This window comes from Xenopus tropicalis, chromosome 4 (assembly GCF_000004195.4).
Source record: "Xenopus tropicalis strain Nigerian chromosome 4, UCB_Xtro_10.0, whole genome shotgun sequence".
In the NCBI taxonomy this organism is placed as follows: domain Eukaryota; kingdom Metazoa; phylum Chordata; class Amphibia; order Anura; family Pipidae; genus Xenopus; species Xenopus tropicalis.
The window spans coordinates 113,771,483-113,797,420 of record NC_030680.2 but is presented as its reverse complement, the minus strand read 5'-3'; the positions used below and the strand labels follow the sequence as shown (position 1 = coordinate 113,797,420).

At 39.9% G+C, this 25,938-nt stretch overlaps 1 protein-coding gene across 2 annotated transcripts; it reads right to left on the bottom strand.

Moving 5' to 3' along the window:
- Nucleotides 1-545: 545 nt before the first annotated feature.
- edem3 (ER degradation enhancer, mannosidase alpha-like 3) lies at nucleotides 546-25,573 on the bottom strand. Of its 2 annotated transcripts, XM_018093640.2 has the most exons (21): nucleotides 25,203-25,573; nucleotides 20,539-20,584; nucleotides 19,577-19,677; nucleotides 17,910-17,949; nucleotides 16,207-16,319; nucleotides 15,762-15,915; nucleotides 14,880-15,014; nucleotides 14,673-14,778; nucleotides 14,275-14,372; nucleotides 13,705-13,830; nucleotides 12,978-13,061; nucleotides 12,201-12,284; nucleotides 11,459-11,583; nucleotides 10,587-10,752; nucleotides 10,303-10,457; nucleotides 9,504-9,657; nucleotides 8,211-8,405; nucleotides 7,036-7,201; nucleotides 6,450-6,635; nucleotides 5,109-5,123; nucleotides 546-1,578 (listed from the first exon to the last, which is right to left on the bottom strand). In XM_018093640.2, the coding sequence occupies exons 1-21, from the start codon at nucleotides 25,316-25,318 to the stop codon at nucleotides 1,187-1,189; spliced, it is 2,757 nt and encodes a 918-aa protein (XP_017949129.2). In that variant the 5' UTR covers nucleotides 25,319-25,573; the 3' UTR covers nucleotides 546-1,186. The 2 variants fall into 2 exon arrangements, with proteins under 2 accessions (XP_017949129.2, XP_002932190.3); XM_002932144.5 differs by lacking the exon at nucleotides 5,109-5,123 and having other exon boundaries at nucleotides 25,203-25,572.
- Nucleotides 25,574-25,938: the final 365 nt, after the last annotated feature.

The following is a 25,938-nucleotide window of genomic DNA, read 5'->3' as shown; positions in this document are numbered from 1 at the left end:
TTAAGCTGAACAACCCTTTGCCAAAGCATTTTGCTAGCAGCTGGCAGGACCAGGCAGTGTTTGTCTGAAGCAAATCTACAGCAGTCAGTGCCCGGTATCCTTTCTGCTGCAAATCCTAGAAGCTTCAGAAGGAGCTGGGCTTGGGGGGTGCAGGGAAAATAAATATGATTAAAACAAAGCAAGGTAATGTAAATACCACTGACACTGGCAAATTGTAATAATCAAATTCAACAAGTTGCTGCTTTGCCTTTTAGGAGGGAGTCTTGTTACAACCATACATTTATACATCCCCAAAGGCTGCTAATCCAAGTGTTTGAGTGCCACGGCCTAGAATACAAAAAAACAATACTCTTTTATGTGGGTTACTTGAAACATCATCTTGATTAATGACGATAAAACCTGAAAATTTGCTTCTTCCTCCCATCCTCGAGGCAAAATAGAACATTCCATAAAGTCAGCCCTGATATAAAAACTTGCAAAGTCCCTGGTTTAGGTTACACATCGTCAGCTCAGGTACTCGAGCATAGGAAATATGGCTTGGCAAAGCAAAGGAAGAAGAACTGTGAATGGCAGTGAGAGATTGATCCTGCATTTGCCATTAGGATACGCTCGGCAGTAATCTGGCTGTTTGTTGCAAAGGCTTGCACTAAGTTTTGTAAAAGAAATAGATTTGGCCAAAATATACATTTCTATACATTCCGGACAGAGTTAAAAAAAAAATTGGAAATGTGGAAACACTGACTAAAGAATGAAACAAACATTTTTTGGACCATGACCAAGAAGTTTGAGGATGATCTATAAAGATCTTCTTTTAACTAAAAATCATTTTAAACTGATTCAATAAATAAACTAGTTTCCCTATTTTTTAGAGTTTTAATGTGATAAATATGGAGAATGTATAGGCCATTCACCTTCCTAACCTTAAGAAGTTCTTCATAGAGGCTCATAAAAATAGAATTGGTATTTGCTCCTATTTTCTACTAACATTTGACACAGGATCCAACAAAACATCAGGAAACAGACATGCCTTGGGTATTGTGGACCCGCTGAAAATGTACAGCAAACGTTGTTAAATATTTTCCTTCACAAATGCTGTTCATGAAGTGTGTAAACCTTTCGTAAAGGGCCAGATGCCTTTACATGGTAGCGAAGAACAGATGGAGTCTTTAAACAAAAATACGTTTGGTCATAGTTCATCCTTCTCCATCATTTCAAAGGCCTCAATGTCCTCTTTCCAGTCTGCCAATATTGACTCCATTGGCCGAACTTTGTTGTCCCATTTTTCCTCTGTGGAGTCTTCAGAGGTTTCTGGTGGGGTCTGGAAATTGTCTTTAGAGCTGTGTGCAGTTTCTTCAGTCTTATGGTCTTTACTTTCTGCTGTAATGTCACTTTCTAAAGTGCTGCCCCCACCAGATGGAGAGTCAGAACTTGGCACCTCTAGCTGAGAAACAGGCGATTCTTCCAGAGGCACTAGAGAAAGCTCTTCAATTTCTTCTGGGGTCATAAACATATCGTCTAAAGCCTGTTTCTGGGAATCATTTTCTACTGGCTTCTGTTCTCCACCTTCGTTTTCTAAATCTGTATGAAGGAAAGAACACACAGCTCAATACATGCTCTTCTGGCCCTATCATCATGGTACATTTGGATTTCTAGCAATAAAATAGCATAGATACACAGTTTTACTCCAAGCAGAGCCCCCTGCTACCAAATAGCCAATCACAGTTCCTATTTGGCATCCCCCAAAGAACGTTTTTATGCTTGTGTGGCTCCTCAACATATTTAACATTTGAGTGTGGCTCACAAGCAAAAACAGTTGTGGATCCCTGCTTTATACAGTAGGACCTTATCGCCAGGGCTTGGAAACAAACAACCAGAGCCAAAAGGCAAGAACATGATTTGCTGTTATTACATATAGCTCTGAGGAGAGGGAGAGAACTGCTACACTGCTGGGTAAAACCCTATTTCATCATCAAGAAACCCCACAAAAAAACAAAAAAAGCACTCTTCACTTATACACATATGCAGAGTACACAGTTTAACTATTTTGGAAAAAGCTGAGTTTGGGCTGATATTCTAATTATAAAGCATTTTTGCCTAAAACTCTCGGGTGGAGTAGACCATAACAGCCTGCAGAAGAATTTGTGGCTTTCCAACCTTTTATCAGAATCTCCACTCAAAAATGATTGTTAAATTGCTGAATGGAAGATCTGCTCTCTTATTGTTTCAGAAATAATTGTAAATGATTTTCCATATGATAAACAAAAAAATCTTAATTTTCAAGATCTTATTTCCAGAAAAAAATCTGTGTCCAGATTTGAAGAATATATAATTAAGAGCTAATGGAAGATACTGTTCTAAGGGGCAGCAGTGCGCTTCCAGCTGCTTGGGGTTTTATCCCCCTGCATCCTGTGGCTTAAAAATTAAAATTTAAAGACCATGTGGAAAATCCTACATAAATCTACATGGTTGTCGTCATCACATCAGGGTTCCAATCCAGGCAAAGTAATGCAGGAAACAGCATGTGAGTGAAACACCAGGCAAGCAAAGACTCACTTTGGTTAAAGGAGAAGGAAGTCACTTGGGGGTGCCAAAATGTTAGGTACCTCCCAGTGACTTTAATCGCTTACCTTGTACCCCAGGCTGGAGCCCCTGTTAGGAGAAAACAGCACCAGCCCGGGGTACCTGTAGCGAGTGTTTCCTCTTCCTTATTTCTTCTGTCTTGGAATCCCTGGGCCAGCACATGCCCAGTACAGTGACTTTTTTGTTAAAGTTTAGCTTTTCACTCTACTGCGCAAAGACGGCAGAAGGAAGAGGAGACACACGCTGCAGGTACTCCCGGCTGGTGCGGTTTTCTTCTAACAGGGGCAACAGCCCTGGGTAAAAGGTAAGCGATTAAAGTCACTGGGCTGTGACTTAGACTTTCCTTCTCCTTTAAAACAAATGGCTGTTAATAATACAGTGCCCCCTCCTGAAAAGCATGGCTGCCAATCCCCCTAAACTGGTCAGTTTCCTGTACCTGCAAGTCAATGAAAAGCAATCTGTAGAGGCAATGAAACTAACGAGTGTGCCATTGCCCTAAGATCTGCAATGCTGCCCAACTGCTTCTCTCAGCCCTGTGTTTTCCATCAAGCTGAGAGAAACAGACCAGCTTCCCTTCAATGCTCCATATACCTGCAGTGAAATCTACTGTATCCACCTCAGTGCAGCCACGCGCGGCAGAGCGTAGGTGTGCCCAAAAACGCCTGCTTTTCAATTTCTGGGTGGACCTATGCTCCAGTCCACTGAGTGTCCCTGCACTGAGGCAAATACTGTAGGTTTCAGTTCAGGCACACAGAGCAGCGTAGGGAAACGGATCTGTTTCTCTCAGCCTGACAGAAAAATGCAGGGCTGAGAGAAGCAGATCTATGCTCCACATGCCCTTGCCTTTAAGGAACTGTATTAATGTTGTGTAGAAAGAACTAATCGGCGATGAAAGGAGACAAAAACCAACTGCAACTGTTCTCCTGTTCCCACCTCAGACAGACTGTAGAAGCAGTGCCAGCATTGTGTCACTGTATGCTGCCTGTGTGTGCCATACTCTGCCTGACCTATGCTGCCTGTGTGTGCCATACTCTGTCTGACCTATGCTGCCTGTGTGTGCCATACTCTGCCTGACCTATGCTGCCTCTGTGTGCCATACTCTGCCTGACCTATGCTGCCTCTGTGTGCCATACTCTGCCTGCCCTATGCTGCCTGTGTGTGCCATACTCTGCCTGACCTATGCTGCCTGTGTGTGCCATACTCTGCCTGCCCTATGCTGCCTGTGTGTGCCATACTCTGCCTGACCTGTGCTGCCTGTGTGTGCCATACTCTGCCTGCCCTATGCTGCCTGTGTGTGCCATACTCTGCCTGCCCTATGCTGCCTGTGTGTGCCATACTCTGCCTGACCTATGCTGCCTGTGTGTGCCATACTCTGCCTGACCTATGCTGCCTGTGTGTGCCATACTCTGCCTGCCCTATGCTGCCTGTGTGTGCCATACTCTGCCTGCCCTATGCTGCCTGTGTGTGCCATACTCTGCCTGCCCTATGCTGCCTGTGTGTGCCATACTCTGCCTGCCCTATGCTGCCTGTGGGAAGTGAACCTGGCAGGGATTTGTTCTGGAAGTTTGTTAGCATTTGGAGATTATATGGCCCCTAAGGTGTCATTATGTGCTGGGGGTTGCTGTGCTATCCACAGGGGAGGATGAGGCATATGGAGTTAAGGGTGTGTCTTAATATGACATAATATAATTCTTTCACATATGAATGAAGGGTGATATCCCTACACCGGACCATTTGGGTTTTTGCTGTGCTACAACCATTAATGTGGGTATGTGATAACATGGGTGTGGTTTGAAGTGGGTGCGGTCAAAACTGGCTTCCATTATCGGCTCTCCACCATGTAGGCCAAAAAAATTCCAGCCCTTGGTACCACAGAAGTTGGACAGCACTGCTGTACACCATAGGCATTATAGCAGTTAGTGTAAATTGTCAAATTGTGTGCCTGCACTCTAAACTGGTGCAATAAGTAGGTGCTAGGTCAAAACATGTAAACACCTATAGAAAGGACCAGCACAGCAAGTCACATTAATATCTTCTTTTTATTCACCATGTGATCCAATGTTTCCAGGAGGGAACGAAATGTTGGATCGCATGGTGAATAAAAAGAAGATATTGATGTGACTTGGTGTGCTGGTCCTTTCTATAGGTATGTATATAAATTAAATTATATATATATATATATATATATATATATATATATATACACACACACACACATACATACATATATACATTGCAGTATCTGGACATATATTTTAGTGTTTAATCCTTTGGTTGTTTGGCAATGAATAAACAGAAAGCTGAAAAAGAAGAATCTGCAGCGCTGGAGCTCTGTAACTTGAATGGCTGTACCATACATACAATTTACGGCACATAAAGGCAGAATTAAATCAGTAGAAAAAGGATGAGACTTTCTATCCAAAGCTAACACAGATAACTGGCTGTTTACTCTTGGCTGTGCAGCCAACTTTATTTTGCTTGGAGAAAATACTTACTGCTATCAAAAATGTAGTTTGGGACTATTTTACCTTTAAAAATGGTTGCTGAAATTCCACAGAAAGCACAAATGAAAAAGGAAAATAAAGCGTGAGTATATAATAACATTTACACCAGTCACTTATAGTTTCATTTACTTGAAATACTCTTATGGAACAAGAACATAAAAGTAAATATTAAAGAATCAGTTAGAATTCGGGGTTACACTGCAATGTATAAAAGGTAGCACGAGTCTACTAGTTACATCTTGCCTTGCATGGGCAGCACCACAAACCTCAGCTACTGGACAAAGGCAGCCAAGAGGCATAAGAGATAGGCAAAGGGAATGATGCACAACTGATTGGTGCTTCTCCTGAAACTTTGAAAGAGGAAAGTCACTGTGATAACTGCAGAGAGGCATGGATAACAACCCATGGCACTGCCTGCAAAGCATTATCACCATGTCAGGTGGCTACTTTAACACCAACGAGAGGCACTGCAAGTAGGCCTGGGCAAGCATTGCTGTACTACACATTCTGCTTCCAGTCAGCTGCAGTAGGCGTATTACTGTTCTCCTCTCAGCTCTCAATTAGCAGCTTTCTGTGGTCATGGTCTATATATGTGTCAGATATAAGATACACAAGAGCCTTGGATATCCTGTAAATCATATCCTTATAAATGGTGCTTGTTATAATCGGTGCTCAGAAATTACATCAATGTCACATGACTCACTGCACTTGAGTATTATAAATAAAGTGCCACCTGCTGTAAAATATGAGGGTATAAGAAGTCACCTCAAAGTTTCATGCCCTGTAAAAAAAGGAGGCCTCATGCCTTCATGTGGTCGGGGAAGCCCAAGGCACATTATTCACTATATGCATTTCTATAGAGGTGGATATGGGGGCAGCATGTATAAAAGCTGCCTCTTAGCCAAAAATGATGTTATCTTAAGCAAATTATATTATATTCAGCAAAGGCCACGTATGATTTCCCAATAACTGCAGTATGAAGGGTAATTTCCATAATAACTTATCATTTGCCTGACAGAGTGGACTGCTAAAACAGAGCCAGATAAATCCCAAACGTTTTGGCTTTAAACCTATAATTCCCAGCTTATTTTATTTATCTGCATGTCTGCTTGTCTGCTAATAACAACAAATGCTTGAAACCCTTGAGAGTCATAAAGAGCTGTAGAAACTGCCTTCACTGTAGTTCAAAAGCTTATGAAACCATACCTTAGTTGGTCATGGCTATTAGCTGGGCTAAGCTGAAGATACGGTTGCTTAGAAGGTGCTAGCACTTCCTTTAATGGAGGATGCTCCAAGTTGATGGAAGACTTCATAGACTCACTTACTTATGGTAAAGGAGGAAGCCCATTAAAAGCAATTACTTACCTCGGTCTTTGGCTTTATCGGAGAGTAGAACCTCCACCTGCTGGTATTCACGAATTGCATCAAGAATGATATTTCCTTCCTTGCTGAAGAGAAATAACATGGGGATGGTAATGTCATCCGTATTCTTCCCATCTCCAGCCATTTGGAAGAGAGGTGCAGTGTCACTGCTACTACCTTCGTTGTCATCTACAAAAACATAGGGCACACTTAAAGAGAAAAAACACAAGAATCTGGCAGTGGAGATAATGAAAGCTTGAGCTGGGTGCACAACTGAGTCAAAGTTCTCCTTTAGGCCACAGCCTGCATGCATGTGTTCTAAAATTCTTATTAATGTACCTGGAGTAGATGGCCACTCAAAAGTGCTAGAGTATGCAGTTACGCACTGAAATCCACTCCATGTGCCAGCACCGGACCAACACCAGGGCTCAGGCACATCAGAAGATTTGTAAAGAGTAGGGGCAGATTCTTGGCCTGTATTTATCAGCAGGCTGACAATCCGCCCCATCTGGCAGTGCCCTTAAACTTTCTTAGCATCACTGACTTTTCAGGCATTAACTACCCCAATTAGAACCCTGCATGTACTTACCTATAACAATACCTCCAATGGCCCCAGCTTTCTGAACATTGCGAGCCTTCTCAGCAAACATACATTGTCCTCTCTGCATCAGTGCAATCTTGCCTTGTATTGCTGCTCCATTGGTGATATCAGAGCACCCGCTGTATGGCTCAGCTCTTGCTACCAAGCCTCGTGCCTGCGATAAGTAGAAACCAAAACATCACACTCACCCCCACTGCAATTTCATGAGAAAACACTACTTGCACCACAGAGCTAAGATCTCCAACTTAGTCACAATAACAAACACACACAATCTGCACACAAACAACTGCACTTTTACTAATACTGAACTCTGGTCTCATCAAGCCTTGCCAGTAAACAAATAGTATGCCACAGACCCTGAGAATCCCAGAACTGTTTTACAGGGCCGGTGTTAGGCTAATTGGATCCAATAGGGCCCCACACCCACCAGCAGGAATAAGCACATAAAGCTGTCCAGCCCTCCCCCAACAATGACTACCTGATAATACTTCTATGCCCACAAAATGGGCACTACATTCATACTGCTATCCCAGCGTATGCACAGTCTTTCACTGTTTCTAGTGTGCTTAAGAGGGCCAATAATCACTGTCTCACGCTGTATACAGTATGCTTGGTGTCAGTGCCCAGTGCTTGGGGGGCAACATTGTGCCATGAAATGTTGGGGGCCAATGGAACAAGAGAAAAAGAGGTGATAAGACAGGGTTACATCATCAGTCACATGGGGAGAGTGAGAGACAGGGAATATTTGCCCACCCAACCCTGGAACCCTGTGCCAGCTGGCAACACCTTGTGTAGGGGACCCCTGCAAAATGGTCCCAACTGGGCCCTGCCATTTATAAGACCAGCTCTGGTTGTCACCATGGTACTTTTATGCTAATACTGTAGATTTTAAAGCTGGCAGAACTAAAAGGGTTAAATATCTACAGTCCAGGATAGAAACAGAATGGGAATCCTTATATTTATCAAAAAGAGGAACCCACTTTATCCATAACTGCCCTGTGTGCTATTACTCTTTAGCCGTATTTTGAGAAACAGCACAAAGCAGCTGCAAAATAGTACAACAGGAGGATAAAACCGTCACTTTAATTTATGATATAATATACTGCAAAAAAATCCTAGTTAAAGCAAATGTTCTTTTGTCAAGACAAGAAACGGCTACATACCCCTGCTAAATGTTTAGAAAGGTCCATTCCAAACTGAGCTGGTCCCGCAGTTAGTACAACTCTCCCATAAAATGGGTGCGACACAATCTGTACGGCACGGGGAGGCAGCTGCTGCTCTTTCTGCTGCTGGCTAGAAAGCTCAATCATTTCTTGCATAAATCGAAGCCCATCCTCAGCATCAATTGAGCTTGCAGCCTGCAAAGGGATAGTTTCATTTCATTTATTTGTTCAAAGAATCTTCTGCACCCATGATGGGTGCATTCTGCTTAATATACTCCACATCTTTAGGCCATGTTGGGGAATCAGCTTTTGGCATATAGTACAATAACAATGACTTACTGCCAAACAAGAAAAAGGTACAAGTGGGAGAGAAAGAAAAGCAATAAATATAAAATGATATATTCTAAATGCAGGGCTTTGCCTTGTCTCTATTACAGGTGGCTCCAGCTCTGCCTACAGAAACCGCATTACTCTACCGAGCCAGAAGTTTAAAGCACTAGCAGGAATCCATGGCAACCATAGCAATCTTTCTAAAGGGTTAGTATAATGGCAGGTGCACAGTTTTTAATATTTAAATAATTAGAGGAAATATGTTGCTCAACAATTTAAAGAAATCATCTGGGGGCTGAAATATCTATTGGTAATACAGGTACTGAGATGTAATGATATTATATTACTTGTAAAGGAGTCCAATATAGTTTATAGGCAGCTTTAAAAGCCTCAGATAAGATAAAATGCAGTTTTAAATGTGAGCTGAGTGGTGCAGCTGGTATAATGCAATACTCCTTGAGTAGTTCAGGAGTCCAAAGCTTCCAGTTCACTGTTATTATGTCTGACCTACAGAAATCACAGTAAGACCACCAAGTAAATTACAAGTCTCTTTGTCTATCAGAGTTTTTAATTTTGCTGCTGTTATTTTGGCTTGTCGGGCTTCTTGTGCAGTTAAAGTATCTGGATACTCTTTATCCAGCACACCCTTTTCTGAGGGTATAGAGATATATGAGAAAATAAGCTGCTTGATTTAGACTTGCTAATGGTAATGTTAAAACTTATTAACCCCTGGAGAGTAACCAGGGCTGGAAGCAGAGGCAGCTGCCTAAATTTCATAAGAAGAGGGGGTGCAATTTTCAAGGAGGAGAAGGAGACCTGCCTGGGGGTGCAGATGAGTGAGAGGGCGCCGGGACCAAATAGCATTGCCTAAGGTACAAATACTATTTGGCCAGGTACTGAGAGTAACCATTATATGTAAAAGGAGAAAGAAAAGTGTAAAACAAAGTGGATTATCATTCTTACTTGGTTGGCATGCTGGACCAACTGAACACGGCCATCCTTGAGGTGAATCAGACTCACGCCCATCTTCTTCAGAATCTCTAAATGTTCTGAATTAGTGGCCATGAAATCTCGAGCCCGCAGCGGTGGCTTATTTCCACTGCCAGAAACCTCATCTCTGCAAGGGGTGCAATAAAAAAAAACAGCAAAATTAAGTTGTGCAGTTTGCTAGCATAATCAGTAACAGTCAGGTTTCACTTTTTTCTGTTGATAAGAAAAAAGCAAAAGGAGAATTAATCAGACTTTTAAACATCGCAATGAAGTTTATTTCCTATTATAACTATAAACGTTAGCAAAAGCATGCCCGTACTTGCTATCAACAATAATTATTCTCGGGATTTAAGTCACATACTCAGCAATGAGAGGACACTGGCTTTACATAATTCTTCCATGTACAAAACTTTGTTGTATACAAGAGTGGGAAGATTGAAGTAATTAACACTGAGAATAATTCAAATAGTTACACCAATGGTGGTAAAATGCTGAATACTTGCCTTAATTATTAAGGGTAACTAAGAATTTATATAAATATAATGAACCCTTTTTTTCCCCCACAGATACAATATAAATGCAGTGTTGTGAAGCTAGATGTCCTGTGGCAGTTCTGTGACCATCTGTTACCCTTCCTATATCTTCTTCGTAATTGGAATTATGACAATTATCTATGTATGTACACAGAATGTCCTAAACTTCCTTTAAGTAAAGGGCCGCAAAACTAGTAAACCACGTAAGGAAAGTGTCATGTAGAAAAAACACATCTTACAGACGAGAAGGACTCCGGGGGCAATTCTTATCAACAACATTTTTTACAGGTTCCCGAATATTCTGTGCATACATTGGGTCATTTCGGAAGAGGATCTGGGTGTTTGGGCAAGACCAATCAAAGTTACTATCATCTAGTTCGGTGTATTGAGAAGTCTGCAACACACAAATGAAGTAAGGTTATGGCCATGCTAAACAAAAGATCTGTAAACCTAAATTTACAACACAACTCATCTAAATAAGTGAAAACTTTATAGTGTTAATGAAGGAAGAGAAAGGACTTACTGTGTTTTTTTTTGTGCTGGTCTGACTTGCAGTGGAAAGAGAGAGAGGTAGGAGATGGGCTTCTGTAGTAAATATATAACTTTCTATATCAAATATAAGGTCTTCCCTTTCTGAGAAGAGCAAATAGAGGTACTTAAACATTTCTGCCAGGAAAAAGGAGTCCATTCTAAAAGAGGAGAGAAAGGGAAAAAGTCAGTGAGGTTAATGTTTTAAGAAGCCAAATTAAAGCTATAAAATTCTAGCGCTATATTAACATAAAAACCAGAGCAATGTGCCCAGGCTGCTTTATGAAGCAGGAATGGCCCTATTAGTTTAAATTACACATATTATATTAATATAACTAGCAATCACTTTTAAATGTCTTAAATCCTGATGGTCTAGGTCAGTTTACTTGTATAACAGAATATAATTCTAGTCTCCATATGTAATAAAAGATATTACGTTTGCCCAGAAACAGTAACCAAGAGCAACCAATAAGATGTTTGCTTTTAAACAGGTGACCAGTAAATGCTTCCAAATCATTGGCTGCTATGGGTTACTGCTCCTGGATGAACTTAATGTCTTTTATTACATAACCCCTAGTATGTATAGGAAGGTACGTTCATAAATAAAAGGAAGAAACTATTTCATTTTTTAAAACAAGGATAATAATTTTACCTTTTAATACTATTGGTCTTTTTGCCTCTTGCCACACAGTGGCTAATTTACGAACATGCATGCATAATGGTCTAGTCTTATCAACTCAAGAAAGCAAATACATTATATAGTGGAACCTCACTTTATTTTTGTTGCAATATTTCTGCATTTACTATAGTGTAACAAAAATGTACATTTTAAAGGTAAATGTAAAAAAAAATTATAGTCAGACATACCGGTCTTCATGGCTACCAGTTCTCACATCTTTAACAGCAGCAAATCCACATGGCACCCGTGCATATTTATTCAGATTATCTATTAGAGTTCTTCCCACTTCGAGGTAGTAAGGATCACCAGTGGCCTGAAACAAAGGTACATATGCTTAATAATACATTTTTAGTACAGAAACCCAGAGCCTGATATATTTATGTCATGAATTGCAAAGCTGCAGTATGGCACAGAAACATACTCTAAATTCGTGTCTTTACTAAGACACGAATTCGAATCCGAATTGGAAAAATTCCGATTGGAAAACGAACATTTTGCTTTTTCGGCGCCTTTACGACTTTACAGAAATTATCGCGACTTTTTCGTTACCAATACAATTTGCGCGAAAAAACGCGAGTTTTTCGTAGCCATTACGACTTGCGCGAAAAAACACGAGTTTTTCGTAGCCATTCCGAAAGTTGCGCAAAATCTGGCGATTTTTTCGTAGCGGTAAAACTTGCGCGAAAAGTCGCGCCTTTTCCGTAGCGTTAAAACTTAAAAGGTGCAACGTTTCGCGCAAGTTTTAACTCTACGAAAAAATTGCGACTTTTCGCACAAGTTTTAACGCTACGAAAAAATCGCCAGATTTTGCGCAACTTTCGGAATGGCTAACAAATACATAAAATATGTCTAGTTATTACAACTAAAGCTATGTGCGAGACACATCTTTAAATTTATATTACGGTAAGCTGCAACTAATATTGTTCTTACTTTATAAAGGAAATAAGTACTTTCAGCAAATTCTGGTCTTAAAGGGTGCTGTGCCCAGTGAACCCTGAAATCCGTTGTAAAGGCCTAAAAAAAATAAAATCAGACAGTCAAAATGAATATAATATGTATACGGTTACATGCTATATTGTAAAAGACCACTCATTATATGTATATACACATTTAGGCATTTTACAAAAATTCGGGTTACTCTAATAATTACTTGCTGCCTCTGGCCTGATATCAAATTACATAGACATACGCGACAGTAGGATAACATCCTCTCTTCTGATGTAAAAAGAGAGAGGACACAATAACTCTAATAGATACCCAATAACTCTGATAGACGTTACTGTATGGTTCAATTTTTCATCTTCCAAAGTTATGTAATTTTTTTAAGACACAAAACACCATTGTATAGATGAAGCCACAGATGATGATACAATACAAACAAACATACCCTCAACAATACACAGAAATGCATGTTATATAAAAAAAACAAGCACAGTCAATACTTTACTTGGCTCTTGCTATCTTCACAGATAATGTTTGGTGTGGGGATAACGATGACCAAAATTGTGTCATTTTATCAAATTGACATGACTGCAGTAAAGCATTCGCAAACCTTCCGACAGATTCAATGCTGTCGGTTGGCAGCTTATTATGTGTGGCCAAAACAACCCCTGACCGATATGAGGACAGGGCTAAGTATGGAAACACTTGGTAGTAAAAAGACAACTTCTTTCCATGTACAGAGTACGCATTAATGAAATAACTTACCTCTGGCAGGAAATTGTGCTTTTTTATCACCTGGTAAAGCATTTCATGAGTCTCAATTGCAGGTCTGATGTCCCCCTTCAAAACCTAGTATAAGCAGCAATATGTCCACAGTCATTATTATTAGCACATATCTATAAAGCACCAATTAAGTAGCACAATAGATGGGCGTATACACCAAACAAAAAGTATCCCATGGGAAAGTCAGATAAAATATGTCTGCATCCAGGAAAACCTCAGAAAGGTGAGACACATAGCTTCTAGTTCTTAGGTAGGCAATATTGAGAGAAAATGTTACCCAATAAAACCCAAACTAACCTACTTCTGATCATAGATCTGAGGAAAAAAAATATGAAAAACTTGGCAAAACCAATGCAATGAGTGTCTTCAGCTGATAACCTCCGCATAACCAGGAACACACAGTATACCAATCAAAACTAAACTGGGCTGGAAATAATTTCTATTTTCAAGTGGTATGGATTTCTCATAAACCCATCAAGAAAAAGGAAAATGTTTTCAAACCTAAATCATCAATCCTAAAATTAATCATTAATGTGATGTGTACTCAACAAGGAAGTTTATTTTTCTATATTAGTTTACTAAACTGAACTTTACTTGCAGAAGATCCATATTGTGATAAAAATGTTGGTCTTAATTTTTGGCAATATATAATAAATCACTGCAGTTTAGCTAATCTGTTATGGAATGTTCATTACTATAAGGGCCTTACCTGGAGACCAGGAAAAAATGCAAGCAGTGAATCCATCCATGTTCGTGCTGTCAGCATTGGTTTGTGGATATGTACATCAAGCAGAAGCGGAGGCTGGCTTATATATCGCATAATGGCATCATAGTGCTACAAAATTTACACAATTGCTTGTTTAATGTTGGACAAAAGATTATTTAATTTAAAGGCAGCAAGTGATCTACAGTCAGGGAAAGCACCTAGATCTGCTCCCTTTGACTAGCTTGTAAAATGTCTACAAGTATTAGGTATAAACGATTGCAGGCAATTCACATGAAAGTCTATTGGGACGGTTTTTGGTGTTTTGGAGCTGCATTTTTTGAATAATCCAAGCAGATGAAAAACTGTCAGCAGATGAAAAACTCAATAGAAAATCTTAATAGATTTACTTATTTCACTCAAGATGTAACACAGGAGAATATTATATAAAGTAACTATTGGGCAAAGTTCACATCAAGCAAAAAAAATAAATATTTATATTTATTTATAATATCAGACACCAACTTTTTGGAAACTGTTGTGAACCATTACGAATAAAGTTTGCCATCCACCTACTGTATTAAATCTTTCAAGATAGCTGTCATCACCCAGGAGAACGTAGGCCTTCAGTAAATATTCATAGTAAGAATCTATTCCAGCTCCCACACCACTGTCTTTAAGAGGGAAAAAAAACAATTACACACAGGAGGCAACTGTGCAAGATAACTCTCCAGTAGAAAAAAAGCAATGCATATTCATATTCTGAATCCAACACGTATGAGGAGCTGCAGGGATTTGCTTTATACACTGGAGCACAGGGCCAGTCAGCTTTCCATATGTCACAGAAGAGAGATGTTGTATAAGTTGCTTTTAAATACTAAATAAATGTAAGGATTGCGGCAGGTGAGCCAAGGAGTTAGTAATAAACCAGTCCTTCACAGATCTGCACTGAAATGAAATAAAGCCATGCTTACCTTTGCGTACCCAGTCCCCTGTATGGATATTAATGGTCACACCGACCAAGTTGCTACTGCGCTGCCTTTTCTCCCAGAGAAAATCGAGGGCTTTCCTGGCATGTTCCTGTTGAGAGACAATAATATTTTAGTTACAGGGAAACTGAAGTCATTTGCCTGAAAGCTTATTGTGCATCCCCACGTACACCAACTGTGCTGCAAACTGACCTCAAATACGGCTATTCCAGTAAAGCGGCTCAGTGCAGCGAATTCCAAGATCATTGTCCCTGCACAAGCTGTGCATGTATCGGTCTCTGTCCCCGTCCGAGCCTCTGGACTTCTGATGCCAAATTTCAAATTAATCTTAAAGAAACAATATGTAAGTAATCAGTATAAAAGTCATGCACCAACCTTTGGAATAACAGGCACATACTAGGAACACTCTAGGCTGGGTCATTCATTCAAGCATTCATGTTTGGCCAAGTATGCAAAATAGTAGCATAAATAAGGGGAGCAATGAGAATGATTATACCGCCCCCCCCCCCCCACTACACACACATACACACAAACAAACAAGATCCCCCACCCATGGCCCTACATCGGCCACCCCTCCTGCTCTCTTCCTGTTATGTCAAATAAAATAACGGTTTCAAATGCCATTTGTGGATCTTTACAGAACTATAAGATAAAAAGCTAACTCATAAAAAATAGGACATTTCTTTCAAGTTAACCTTGTGTTCGATAAACAGGGAAAAAAAAAAAAAAATATATATATATATATATATATATACACAGTATATAAATATTTTTTTTTTTCACTGTATAGTGTAACTGGTCCTTTGAGAAAGTTGAAATTAATATATGGTCAAAAATGATGTAACCTTGTTCTTTAAAGGGTATCCCATTTGTCAAAATGTTAGCATTTCTTAAAGAAGCTTATAGAACTTGTCTATTTTTCAATGCATAATAGCAAAGAAAACTTCTTTTTGAGCATTCTAGCCCCGCAAGATGTTGGAAAAGTAGGAAATAACATGAGTGTACCAGGCAATCAAATGTCAGAATATCATGTGTGTAGCAGGCAACAAAAGAATAGGATATTCTCTGACATACTCTGGGGTAGGGAAGGCCACTGGTGGTGTTAAACGCAGGAAGGAGCTTATAGCCAAGCTCCTTAGCCATGTGCAAGAGTTCATCATTGTACCACTGCATTCGATCGCTGTTTTCTTTCAGCATGATGGCAAGTGAGTGTCCGCCTAGGAGGCCACTGCAATCAAGCACAGTAAAATTGTTTTTTTACTAGAAATAGTAAAGCATAAAGCAAACACTTCAAATATAAATAACAATAGATAAAACCCTACTTGTATTTAATATTTGTTCAAAATGTATATAAAAAAATTTAATAGAAGCAAACTTGTCTTAAACTGTTTAAGCAGACTGCATTACTGCATCCAGTTTATACCCATATGGCTGCTCAAAAACTAGAACTGGGATTAATTACTCTACACTCCCTAATTCAGAATTTTGAGTTTAAAAATGTTTGTATCTAACAACTTACCCCAAGACTCTGATATTTGTCTCAAAGACAGACACCACTATATCATTGTCTAAATTGACATCAGTAATCACTTTTCGGACTGCATCTTCAAACTCATTGGTTTTGTTTAACACCTAAAAAAAAATTTACATTTTTATTACTTAAATTTGCATTTGCTCAAACTGTTAAGATTTTTAAGCTGGCCATATATTGGAACATTTTGAATACTTCGCCTATCTTGTACCAATTATTTACATTTTTGTTCTGAAGCTAGCACATTGAGATGTGAGTCCATCACATTAACAACCAGGATGCACACTTTAAGAAGGAAGATAAACAGTAGAGGTTGTAAATAAGCAATAAGAACAACAATAACTGATTATTTAAATGAATGAGGCTGTCTAATTCTGGTTGATGAATCTTATACCTTAAGTTCTAAACCCTGCAGCATTTATTTTGAGACCTTAATGCAGGGGTCCCCAACCTTTCTTACTAACGAGCCACAATCAAATGTAAAAAGACTTGGGGAGCAACACAAGCACCATAAAAGTTCATGGAGGTGCCAAATAAGGGCTGTGATTGGCTATTAGGCAGCCTCTATGCACACTATCATCTTACAGGGCTTTATTTGGTAGCAAATCTTGTTTTTATTCAACCAAAACTTGCCCCCAAGTCAGGAATTCAAAAATAACTCCCTGGTTTGGGGGCACTGAAAGCAACATCCAAGGGGTTGGGGAGCAACATGTTGCCCCCGAGCCACTGGTTGGGGATCCCTGCCTTAATGTATATGGCCAGTTACTAGAGGAGGCCCCATCGGAGGAAAATAGATTATTTCTCCCTTGTTGCATAGTGAGTGCCCTAGATACATATTCTTGTTGATTCACATGAATCAACAAAAATATATAGCTAGGAGTCTGCTGTAAAGACACAAACAATGGGCATTAAAAGGAAATTTACCTTGAAATCCAGTTACAAGTTGGCATAGCATTGCCTATTTGCAGCTGACAGCACATTCTATCTTTATATATCTGTGTTTGTTTTCGGTTATCTGCAGCTCGTCAGTTTGGAATTTTACATGCTAACTGGTTGATCTCTATTTTGGGTAAGGGCCGTGGCAGACGGGGAGATAAGTCGCCCGCGACAAGGGAGATTTGTCGCCGGGCGACTTATCTCCCCATCTGCCACGGCCCTTACCCAAAATAGAGATCAACCAGTTAGCATGTAAAATTCCAAACTGACGAGCTGCAAAAGCCGAAATACCATCCTATTGGCGAGAATGTAAATCACCGGTGGGATGACATACGTGGCGCCGAAATCGAGGCAACTTCTGCGATTTCGGAAAATCGCGGCGCCACCTATGGTATCCCACTGGCGATTTACATTCTCGCTGGTGGGATGGTATTTCGGGGAGATTAGTCGCCCACAACAAGGGAGATTTGTTGCCGGCAGCTACTCTCCCCTGTGTGCCACAGCCCTAAAGCTGTAAAAGCTCAAGACTTTCCTTATCTTCTACCACACACTAGTGGGCTGCACTGATATTTGTATAGATCCATATGAATGAATAGGATACCTCGGCCTAAGAAATGGATAGGCTTGTCATGACTGACACAGCACAGCAGGCCGGCTTGTGGACAAAGGGGAAATAAAGTAAGAATTTAATATCATAATGATATCATGGCATTGCAGTTTAAGAGATTCCTATGACGGAATGCAAACATACGTACCACAAGTGTGTCCAGTGTGTCGATTAATGTTAGTGAAAATCTGGAAAATAGAAACATTCAGAGAACTCAGACTGTAACCTAAGCCAAGGAACACAAATATGGTTATAGCGTTTAGCAGCCTGAAGGTTACCCATTGTCTTATATTATATTACAGTCAGCACTATGTAACACTTCAAAGCACAGTTCAGCCTACAACATTTTAAAGGAACAGTAACACCAAAAAATGAAGGTGTATAAAAGTAATTACAATATAATGTACTGTTGCCCTGCATTGCTACAACTGGTGTGTTTGCCTCAGAAAGACTACTATAGTTTATATAAGTAATCTGCTGTGTAGCCCCGGGGGCAGCCATTCAAGCTGGAAAATGGGAGAAAAGGCACAGGTTACTTAACAGATAACAGATAAACCCCCATTATATGGGGCTTATTTACTAGTTATCTGCTATGTAACCTGTGCCTTTTCTCCTTTTTTCCAGCTTGAATGGCTGCCCCCATGGCTACACAGTAGCTTATTTATATAGTAGCTTTTCTGTAGCAAAAATACAATTCTTTTGCAGAGCAACAGCACATTATATTTTAATTACTTTAAAACACTTTCATTTTTTGATGTTACTGTTCCTTTAAGTTACTTTTCAATGTACATTAAAACACATGTAATGTAAACTGTAATGCCCTGCGGTCTTCCCTACACTGCCAGTGTTTCTGCACTGAAAACTACAGTATCCGCCTCAGTGCAGGCACACAGAGTGGAGCAGAGTGCAGGTCCACCCAAAAATGCTTGCTTCATGTTTTACAGGCGGTTTCCACAATGCCTTGCACATTTCTATGTTTCTTCTACTCCACTGGGTTTAACTTGAAAGGCATTATGGGAATGAGAGTCTTGGCTAACTACTGCTTTCAATACATTCACCTACAACTTTAAAACCACTGAAAACATGTATTAGAAAGTTTCTTAAAGTTACATTTTATTTCAACATGATTTTTTTTACACTAAATAAGTGCTTTTCTCTATTGAGGAAACTGTAATTGTGGATACATCCTTACTACACAGAAAAGGAATCAAAACAAGTATTAGCATTGTACTCAGGGATGATGCAATCTAAAAACTGGCTCATTGTAATTTGTGCAAAAGCTTCTTAGTGTTTTAAAGTAAGTAAAATATAATGTAGTGTTGCTCTCAGTGGCCAAAGTTGTGTGTTTGCTACAGAAACACTACTATAGTTTATATAAATAAGCTGTTGTGCAGCCAAGGTAGAGAAAAGGAACAGGTTACATAGCAGATAATAGATAGGCTCTGCAGAATACAATGGTGTTTTACAGAACTTATTTGTTTTCGGGTAAGTAACCTGTGCTATTTTACAAGTGCAGGGCAAAAATACATTATAATTTTAATTACTTTGATACAATTGAATTTTATGGTTTTACTGTTCCTATAACAGGAACATGTATACTTTTAATAATAAAGCAATCTTTCTGTGCACCTCCAGCACAGAAAAAGGAGTTAAAGCTCAACAATTACAGAGCAGTGGAAATGTATACAGAATTATGTGGAAGACACAGCCAGTGCTGAACTTTCCATTATATCAAAAGACCAGAAAGGATAAAGAGAAGATCTTTTACTTCTGTAAACATATGATGAAACTCTACAAACAGATTTAACAGCTTACTTTCCCAAAGCATCATCAACATCCCCTCTGCTTGGTTCTTGGCCACGTATTCTTCCACGGCAGGTTAAGGGCATGAGTTCATCAGCTGGATAAGCATGTTGCTAATTGGGAGACATAGCATGTTACATGACAATATGCCCCCTGTGTAGGTTAGCAAGCTACACAAAGCAGTATAACCCATACAGCAAGCAATGGTAAAGAGCCCCATGGTTACACATCCATCAAAAGGTTACTTTATGCAGCTACAAGGTTACTTTACCTGGACCACCAAAAATTTGTATTTGCTCAAATGCCTATGTGGGTAGAAAATGTAGGGCAGACAAGCATGCACATTCATATTCAGGCTTATTAAATGAGAAGGAAAGGCTAGTAAAGAGTTAATCTCAAGCTGCAGGCATGCCTTCAGTTGTCTCAATAGTGCCCTTAAGTCTCCCCATATTTCTCCTGTTCAGATGATCAGAAGCCAAACAGGAAGAAAAAAATGCTGAGCTGTAAAGAAAGTTCCCACAATGCCCCACTCCTGCACCAAAAGCAAGACCGGTGTACATGCTCAGTTAGTTAGACTGAGTCAGCTTCCTGCTGATTAGCTCAGATCCACATTCCTAAGGGGGGGGGGGTGGAGTGAGTGCTTAGCATTCTTGAGGGAGAGGGGAGCAGGAGAGAGCAGAGAGCTGTGTGTCTCTGGCACAGGAATTACAGACACAACTAATCTTTTGACAGAGAAGACCTTTCTGATAAAGCTTACTTAGTCTTTACCTTTCTTTCTCCTTTAAACACTGCAGGGTTATAAGAAACAACACTTGTGATACAGCAATGGAAGGGAAGGAAAGATATAGGAGAACTCTTACAGAGGGAGATATTTGGGGTAATTCAACCTGAAGTAGCTGCAAGGGGGTATTAGGTATTAAAAATAAACACGTGCAAATATTCCTACCCCACAAACAGACAGTACATTAACATACCATATAACTTCCATATGCATGATCAAACATCTCCAGAACTTGACTCCTACAAAAAGAAAGTGGTATATTTATCAAAAAACACATTTTATTAACATCAAGAATTACACCCCATTAAAACAGGTAGCCCCAACCTGCTGCTGCTGATTATTGGAATCATGGAAAAAAAGAAAAGTAAATACTGGTGCTTAAAGGCAACTCCACCCAAAACAAAATACGTTTTTAAATATTAAAATGAAATGTTGAAACTATTTAGCAGAAGTCAGTTCTCTTCCAGGTCTGTGTTTCGCATTACATATTCATAAACTGTAACCAGAAGCCTTAGCAGGTAAACTACGAGTGTTTTCTAAAACAAATATCATGCTTTCGACAAATGGTTTGAATTTATGTATTTTTTTTTTTGTGCAGGCACACAAAGCAGATTTCTGTCAAGGCAACTTCCGCCATTTCAGGAAATCGCGGCACCGCGTATGCCATCCCACCGGCGATTTACATTCAAGCCAGTGGGATGGCATATCGGGGAGATTAGTCGCCCACAACAAGGGAGATTTGTCTCGGGCGACTAATCTCACCCCTACCACGGCCCTAACACAGCTAGCAGCACAAACTCATTATTACATAGGCCGGAAAGGAGCCCTGGATGCAGTGACACAGCTACTAATATAATGAAGTAAGCAGTATGCAAATGAAAGTCATCTGTTGCTGAAAGGGAGAAAACTTGTCCGACAGCTCAACAACTGTGTAAAGGGAAGAGTTTAAGTAAAAGTAAAAGGAAGTGTAAATAAAATGCAAATTAGGCATATCAGAAATCGAAATATTGCTGTAGGAAACTTACAGGTATGCCTTCAGATGTTAGTTCAGTATTCTGAGTTGTGTACAAGGACTTTATTAGTTTAGACCTGTCATGGAATTACTATGAAAATGTAACATAACCTTCATATTGTGGAGACATTTTTTAAATATAATGTCTGTACTGTTTGTATACAGGTATAGGATCTGTTATCCGGAAACCCATTATCCAGAAAGTTCTGAATTACGGAAAGGCCATCTCCCATAAACTCCATTTTAAACAAATAATTCTAATTTTTAGAAATGATTTCCTTTTTCTCTGTAATAATAAAACAGTACCTTGTACTTGATCCCAACTAAGATATAATTAATCCTTATTGGATGCAAAACAATCCTATTGGGTTTATTTAATGTTTAAATGATTTTTTTAGTAAACTTAAAGCATGGAGATCCAAACTACGGAAAGATTCCTTATCCGGAAGACCCCAGAGCCCGAGTATTCTGGATAAGAGATCCCATACCTGTATTAATCAAGTTACTCTTTACTATCCCTCTTCCAGCAGTCTGCCTCTCTTCTTGCTGGAGTCGGAGTCAGATTTTGACTGAGAGCAAGGCCAAATACACCAGCATGTCTTCCCATTTCCCAGACTCAGTCTATTGGAATAAGTGACTGTGACATAATGCTGCATGAACAGAGAGACAGACTGCTAAGAGAGGGGCACTGAAGAAAATTATTTCAGAAATGGTACAGAATGTTAAACTTTTTTTTTTTTCCATGAGATGAAGCTTATGTTAGATTTCATTTCCACCTTAGTTTATCTTTAAGGTCTCTGGGACACAGACATTTCCGTTGGGGCAATTACACTTCTAATATCAGCTGTAGTTTGTTTTTGAATGGGCAGTGCTGCAAGTCCCCCTTCATGGATGATCATTTCTTAAAACCACATATTCTTGTATTATGATAGCAAAAATTCCAGGTTCTGGAGGCCTCCAACCTCTATGTTAGAAGCAACCCTTTTGAATAGAAACAGGCCATGTACAATCTATATGAATGACTGAGAAAATTGCACCACACTTGCTCAACAGGCCCCTTAGTGAATGAGTTACCAGTAAAGTAGTGCCAGAGATACTCACTAAGAATCCAGACATTATCTGCTTGCTACTCATATTTCTAAAAGCTAATCACAAAGAGCCAATATGGGACTCAAATGAGCCATTGCAACTACTCAAGAGCCATTGCAACTAACTCGTCAACAGGAGGCAGCAAAAAGCTGCTTCGAAAAGCAGGCAGGCACCATTAACCACTAAAATTAATGTTTGCTTTCATGTCTTTCCACAAAATGTAATGTTTAAAAAACACCTGGCGCCTGCCAGGACTAAGTAATTTACGGCCCAAATTAAAAATCTCTGCTTAAGAGAATAATTTGTACATCATTTTACAGTATTTGCAATGCCATCCTATAACTAACATTACTTGTTTAATTTCATCTTTGCCTGAATAAATATCCTGCACAAAGCATGTCTAATTAACCCATGGGTTCTCAGTTACAATCATTTGCTTTTCTAGTTTTGCCCAATAACACACCATTTATACAAACATGAATATGCATGTGGTTTTGTGTGTTTTGGCTAAAATATGTTCAACTTAGAATCAAGTATAAAGTACACAACATGGGGGCTTATTTATAAGGGACAATGGGCAGTTGTGTACAAGTATCCGATACAAAGCGTTACTGCACGAGTGTAAGGTTTAGGCCTAGATATGCAGCAGCCAGTGAAGATCATGATTAGGTTCAAACATAAAACTTAATTAAGTGAAACCTTACTACTGCACCCTTTGCAATGCTTACCAAAACAGTAAGAACATTAAAGTCATGTGGCAGCAGGAGAGTAAGCACTCTTACCAATGTTATTTATCCCCCCAAAAACACTTAAACATACAGAACCTACATGTGAAGTCAAAGAAAACCTTTACCTTGCACCCAGCCAATGCTGAAAAATAGTTATATACCCAAGCACAACTCCAGTGGTCTACTGTACTGTACATTTAAATACGTGAGTGTGGGGAGGGGTAATATTTACCTTTAAAGGGCTGGGCTTGTTCCATGGCTAGACATGATGAATTTTGGTATCTCTAGTACACAGAAAATACTGTATAGAAGGCTACTGGATTTTGTTGGATAACAGAAAACATGTATGAAACTATTCTGGGGTGATTTCATTCTGTGTGTTTAGAAAGAAACTGAGCCATCAAACCAAATCATGTAATCTTGCCCTTAAAATTAAGAGATATTTGGGGAAAAAAAGAACCAGAAGCAAGGCTTCAGTTAAAGAGAATGAAATGTATTGTGGAATAATATTCCTTTGCCAAATAGGGATGAACTGTTCAATCGGCCCCTATGCCAACAATCGATCATATTAGGGCCTCAGCAGACTTGTCAGTCACAGTTAAATAAGTGTTATAGAATGTATTAAAATAATTTCTGCCACTCAAGACACAGTTACACATCCCAGTCTATGCTCTGCATTGCTGGTCCTACATGTTCCACTCAAACAATGTAGCAGCGAACAGCATGTGTGGCATTGGACCAGACTGCTGAAGAACATCAGTGGTCAAAATGCCCTTAATTGCCTATGTCACTGCACTGTGCCTTATTTATTAAAAAGATAGTGTCTGGGTTCACTTTGATAGGCAGAAAGCAGAAATTTGCAAGAAAATGTGGCTTTGTAAATTGAAAGTAATAGCAACAGTTATTTTTTCTCACTCATGATCTCCTCCTCTATTCAGCTTTCATACATATATCTTATGTATCATTTCTCCCAAACTGGCACAAACTAATCAATAAATATCAGAAACAGACCAACAAGAAGTGCTGCATGCTTGGCAGGAAACAGTGCAGGCAGTTACACGTCTTACACAAGACCTGTTTATACTGCCTGCACCTACAGGTCAAATGTTTAATGATTTATGGAAATTGGTGACAAGGATCGAGTGGTGACAAAAGTCTTGTGAGAAAAAAAGGAAGAAAGAAAGCAAGGGCCACAGAGGTTCTAGTTAAAGAACATGCAATACAATTTGTATTATTATATGTAATGGCACCTGTTTGTTCTATTAACGTATTGTTCTGCTGTACAGTGCTGTGTGCCTAAGTGCTGTTATATAAAAAATATACATACAAATTACTGGGGTTAGATCATTGTTTTGGAGAATACCTTCCACAGTTAAATAGCAAAAAATAGAGAAATCACATGATAGAAACATCCAGATACATAGAGAGAAGGAATCCTAGCTGAAAGAACCTTATGGCAGTCAGAGATCGAATCAGATAGAATTTGGAGAAGAAGAAAGAGAAAAACTGAAGTGTCACCCAAGAATACATAGATGAAAAGATGATAAATACATGGAACAGCCTCCCAATAGATGTTGTAGGGACTAATACTGTAAAATAATTCAGCCACAAGGGACATAACCCTGGTAACTGGTGTGTATGTGGCTCAGAGTAAAGTTCCATGTTGTCAGGAGAGAAGCACACACATGCAGCGACAAGTAGCTTGATGCATACTGACAGCAGGAGCTATCATGAGCATAAGACAGACGGGGCTTTGTCACTGCATCTATTGTTCTACTACTCTCAGCTGAAGGGACTGTATCACTGCAACAGCTGCAAGCAGTAGCTTTCTGCTCCACACAAATAAATCCCACTATAGAATGCAATATACAGCACCCCAGCACTCGCACAACTACAACTCCCAACATCATCTCCACAACTTTACCAGGTGGGAGTGGTTTGATAGGAGTAACAGCTGGGCAGCAGATGGGGTGACAAATGACATGTATCTATATATAAATATATATCCGGGGTGTGAGGGTATATTACCTTAACTGAGCCTTCTCCTCCTTGGTCACAGCAGCGCGTCCCTGTCCCAGCAGACAGAAGGCCAGCACTAGCCACATGTCACCCCAGCGGCGGGGCTCTATTACTGGGCAGCCCATACCAAGCCCGGGAGGACTAAAGAAGCCTCCTACAGACGCTAGGCCCTGGGTAAATACATCCTAGAAAGCCACAATACGAAAGCGATGCCAAGGCCTGCCAACTCCTTTACTGCGCCGGCAGCGGATAACCCCCGGGACTGCTCCGTAGGCAGAGACCTCAGCTGGCACTAAGCTTGTTCCGGCTTTCTGCTACAGGATGACGCGCTGGCATGGACACGCATTAACCAATCACTGCTGCACTCCGGGCGTGATGTCAAACAAGTGACGTGTACCGGAGATCCGGGGGGCAGGGCTAGGCAATAGGCTGGGAACTCTAGCAGGGCATAGCAGCTGGCTTTCATTTACATTACATTACATTAACATTTATTTATAAAGTGCCAACATATTCCGCAGCGCTGTACAATAAGTGGGTTACATACATTGGACATACAGAGTAACATATAAAGCAATCAATAACCAATACAAGAGGTGAAGAGAGAACCCTGCCCAAAAGAGCTTACAATCTATCTGCTATGTTTTTGTGTTTCCCCGTTATGTTCCCACCAGAAATCCTCGGTGTAGTTACAATTTTCTATGACTCAATGCAGTGCTACTGGATAGGCTGCACAGAACTACAGAGG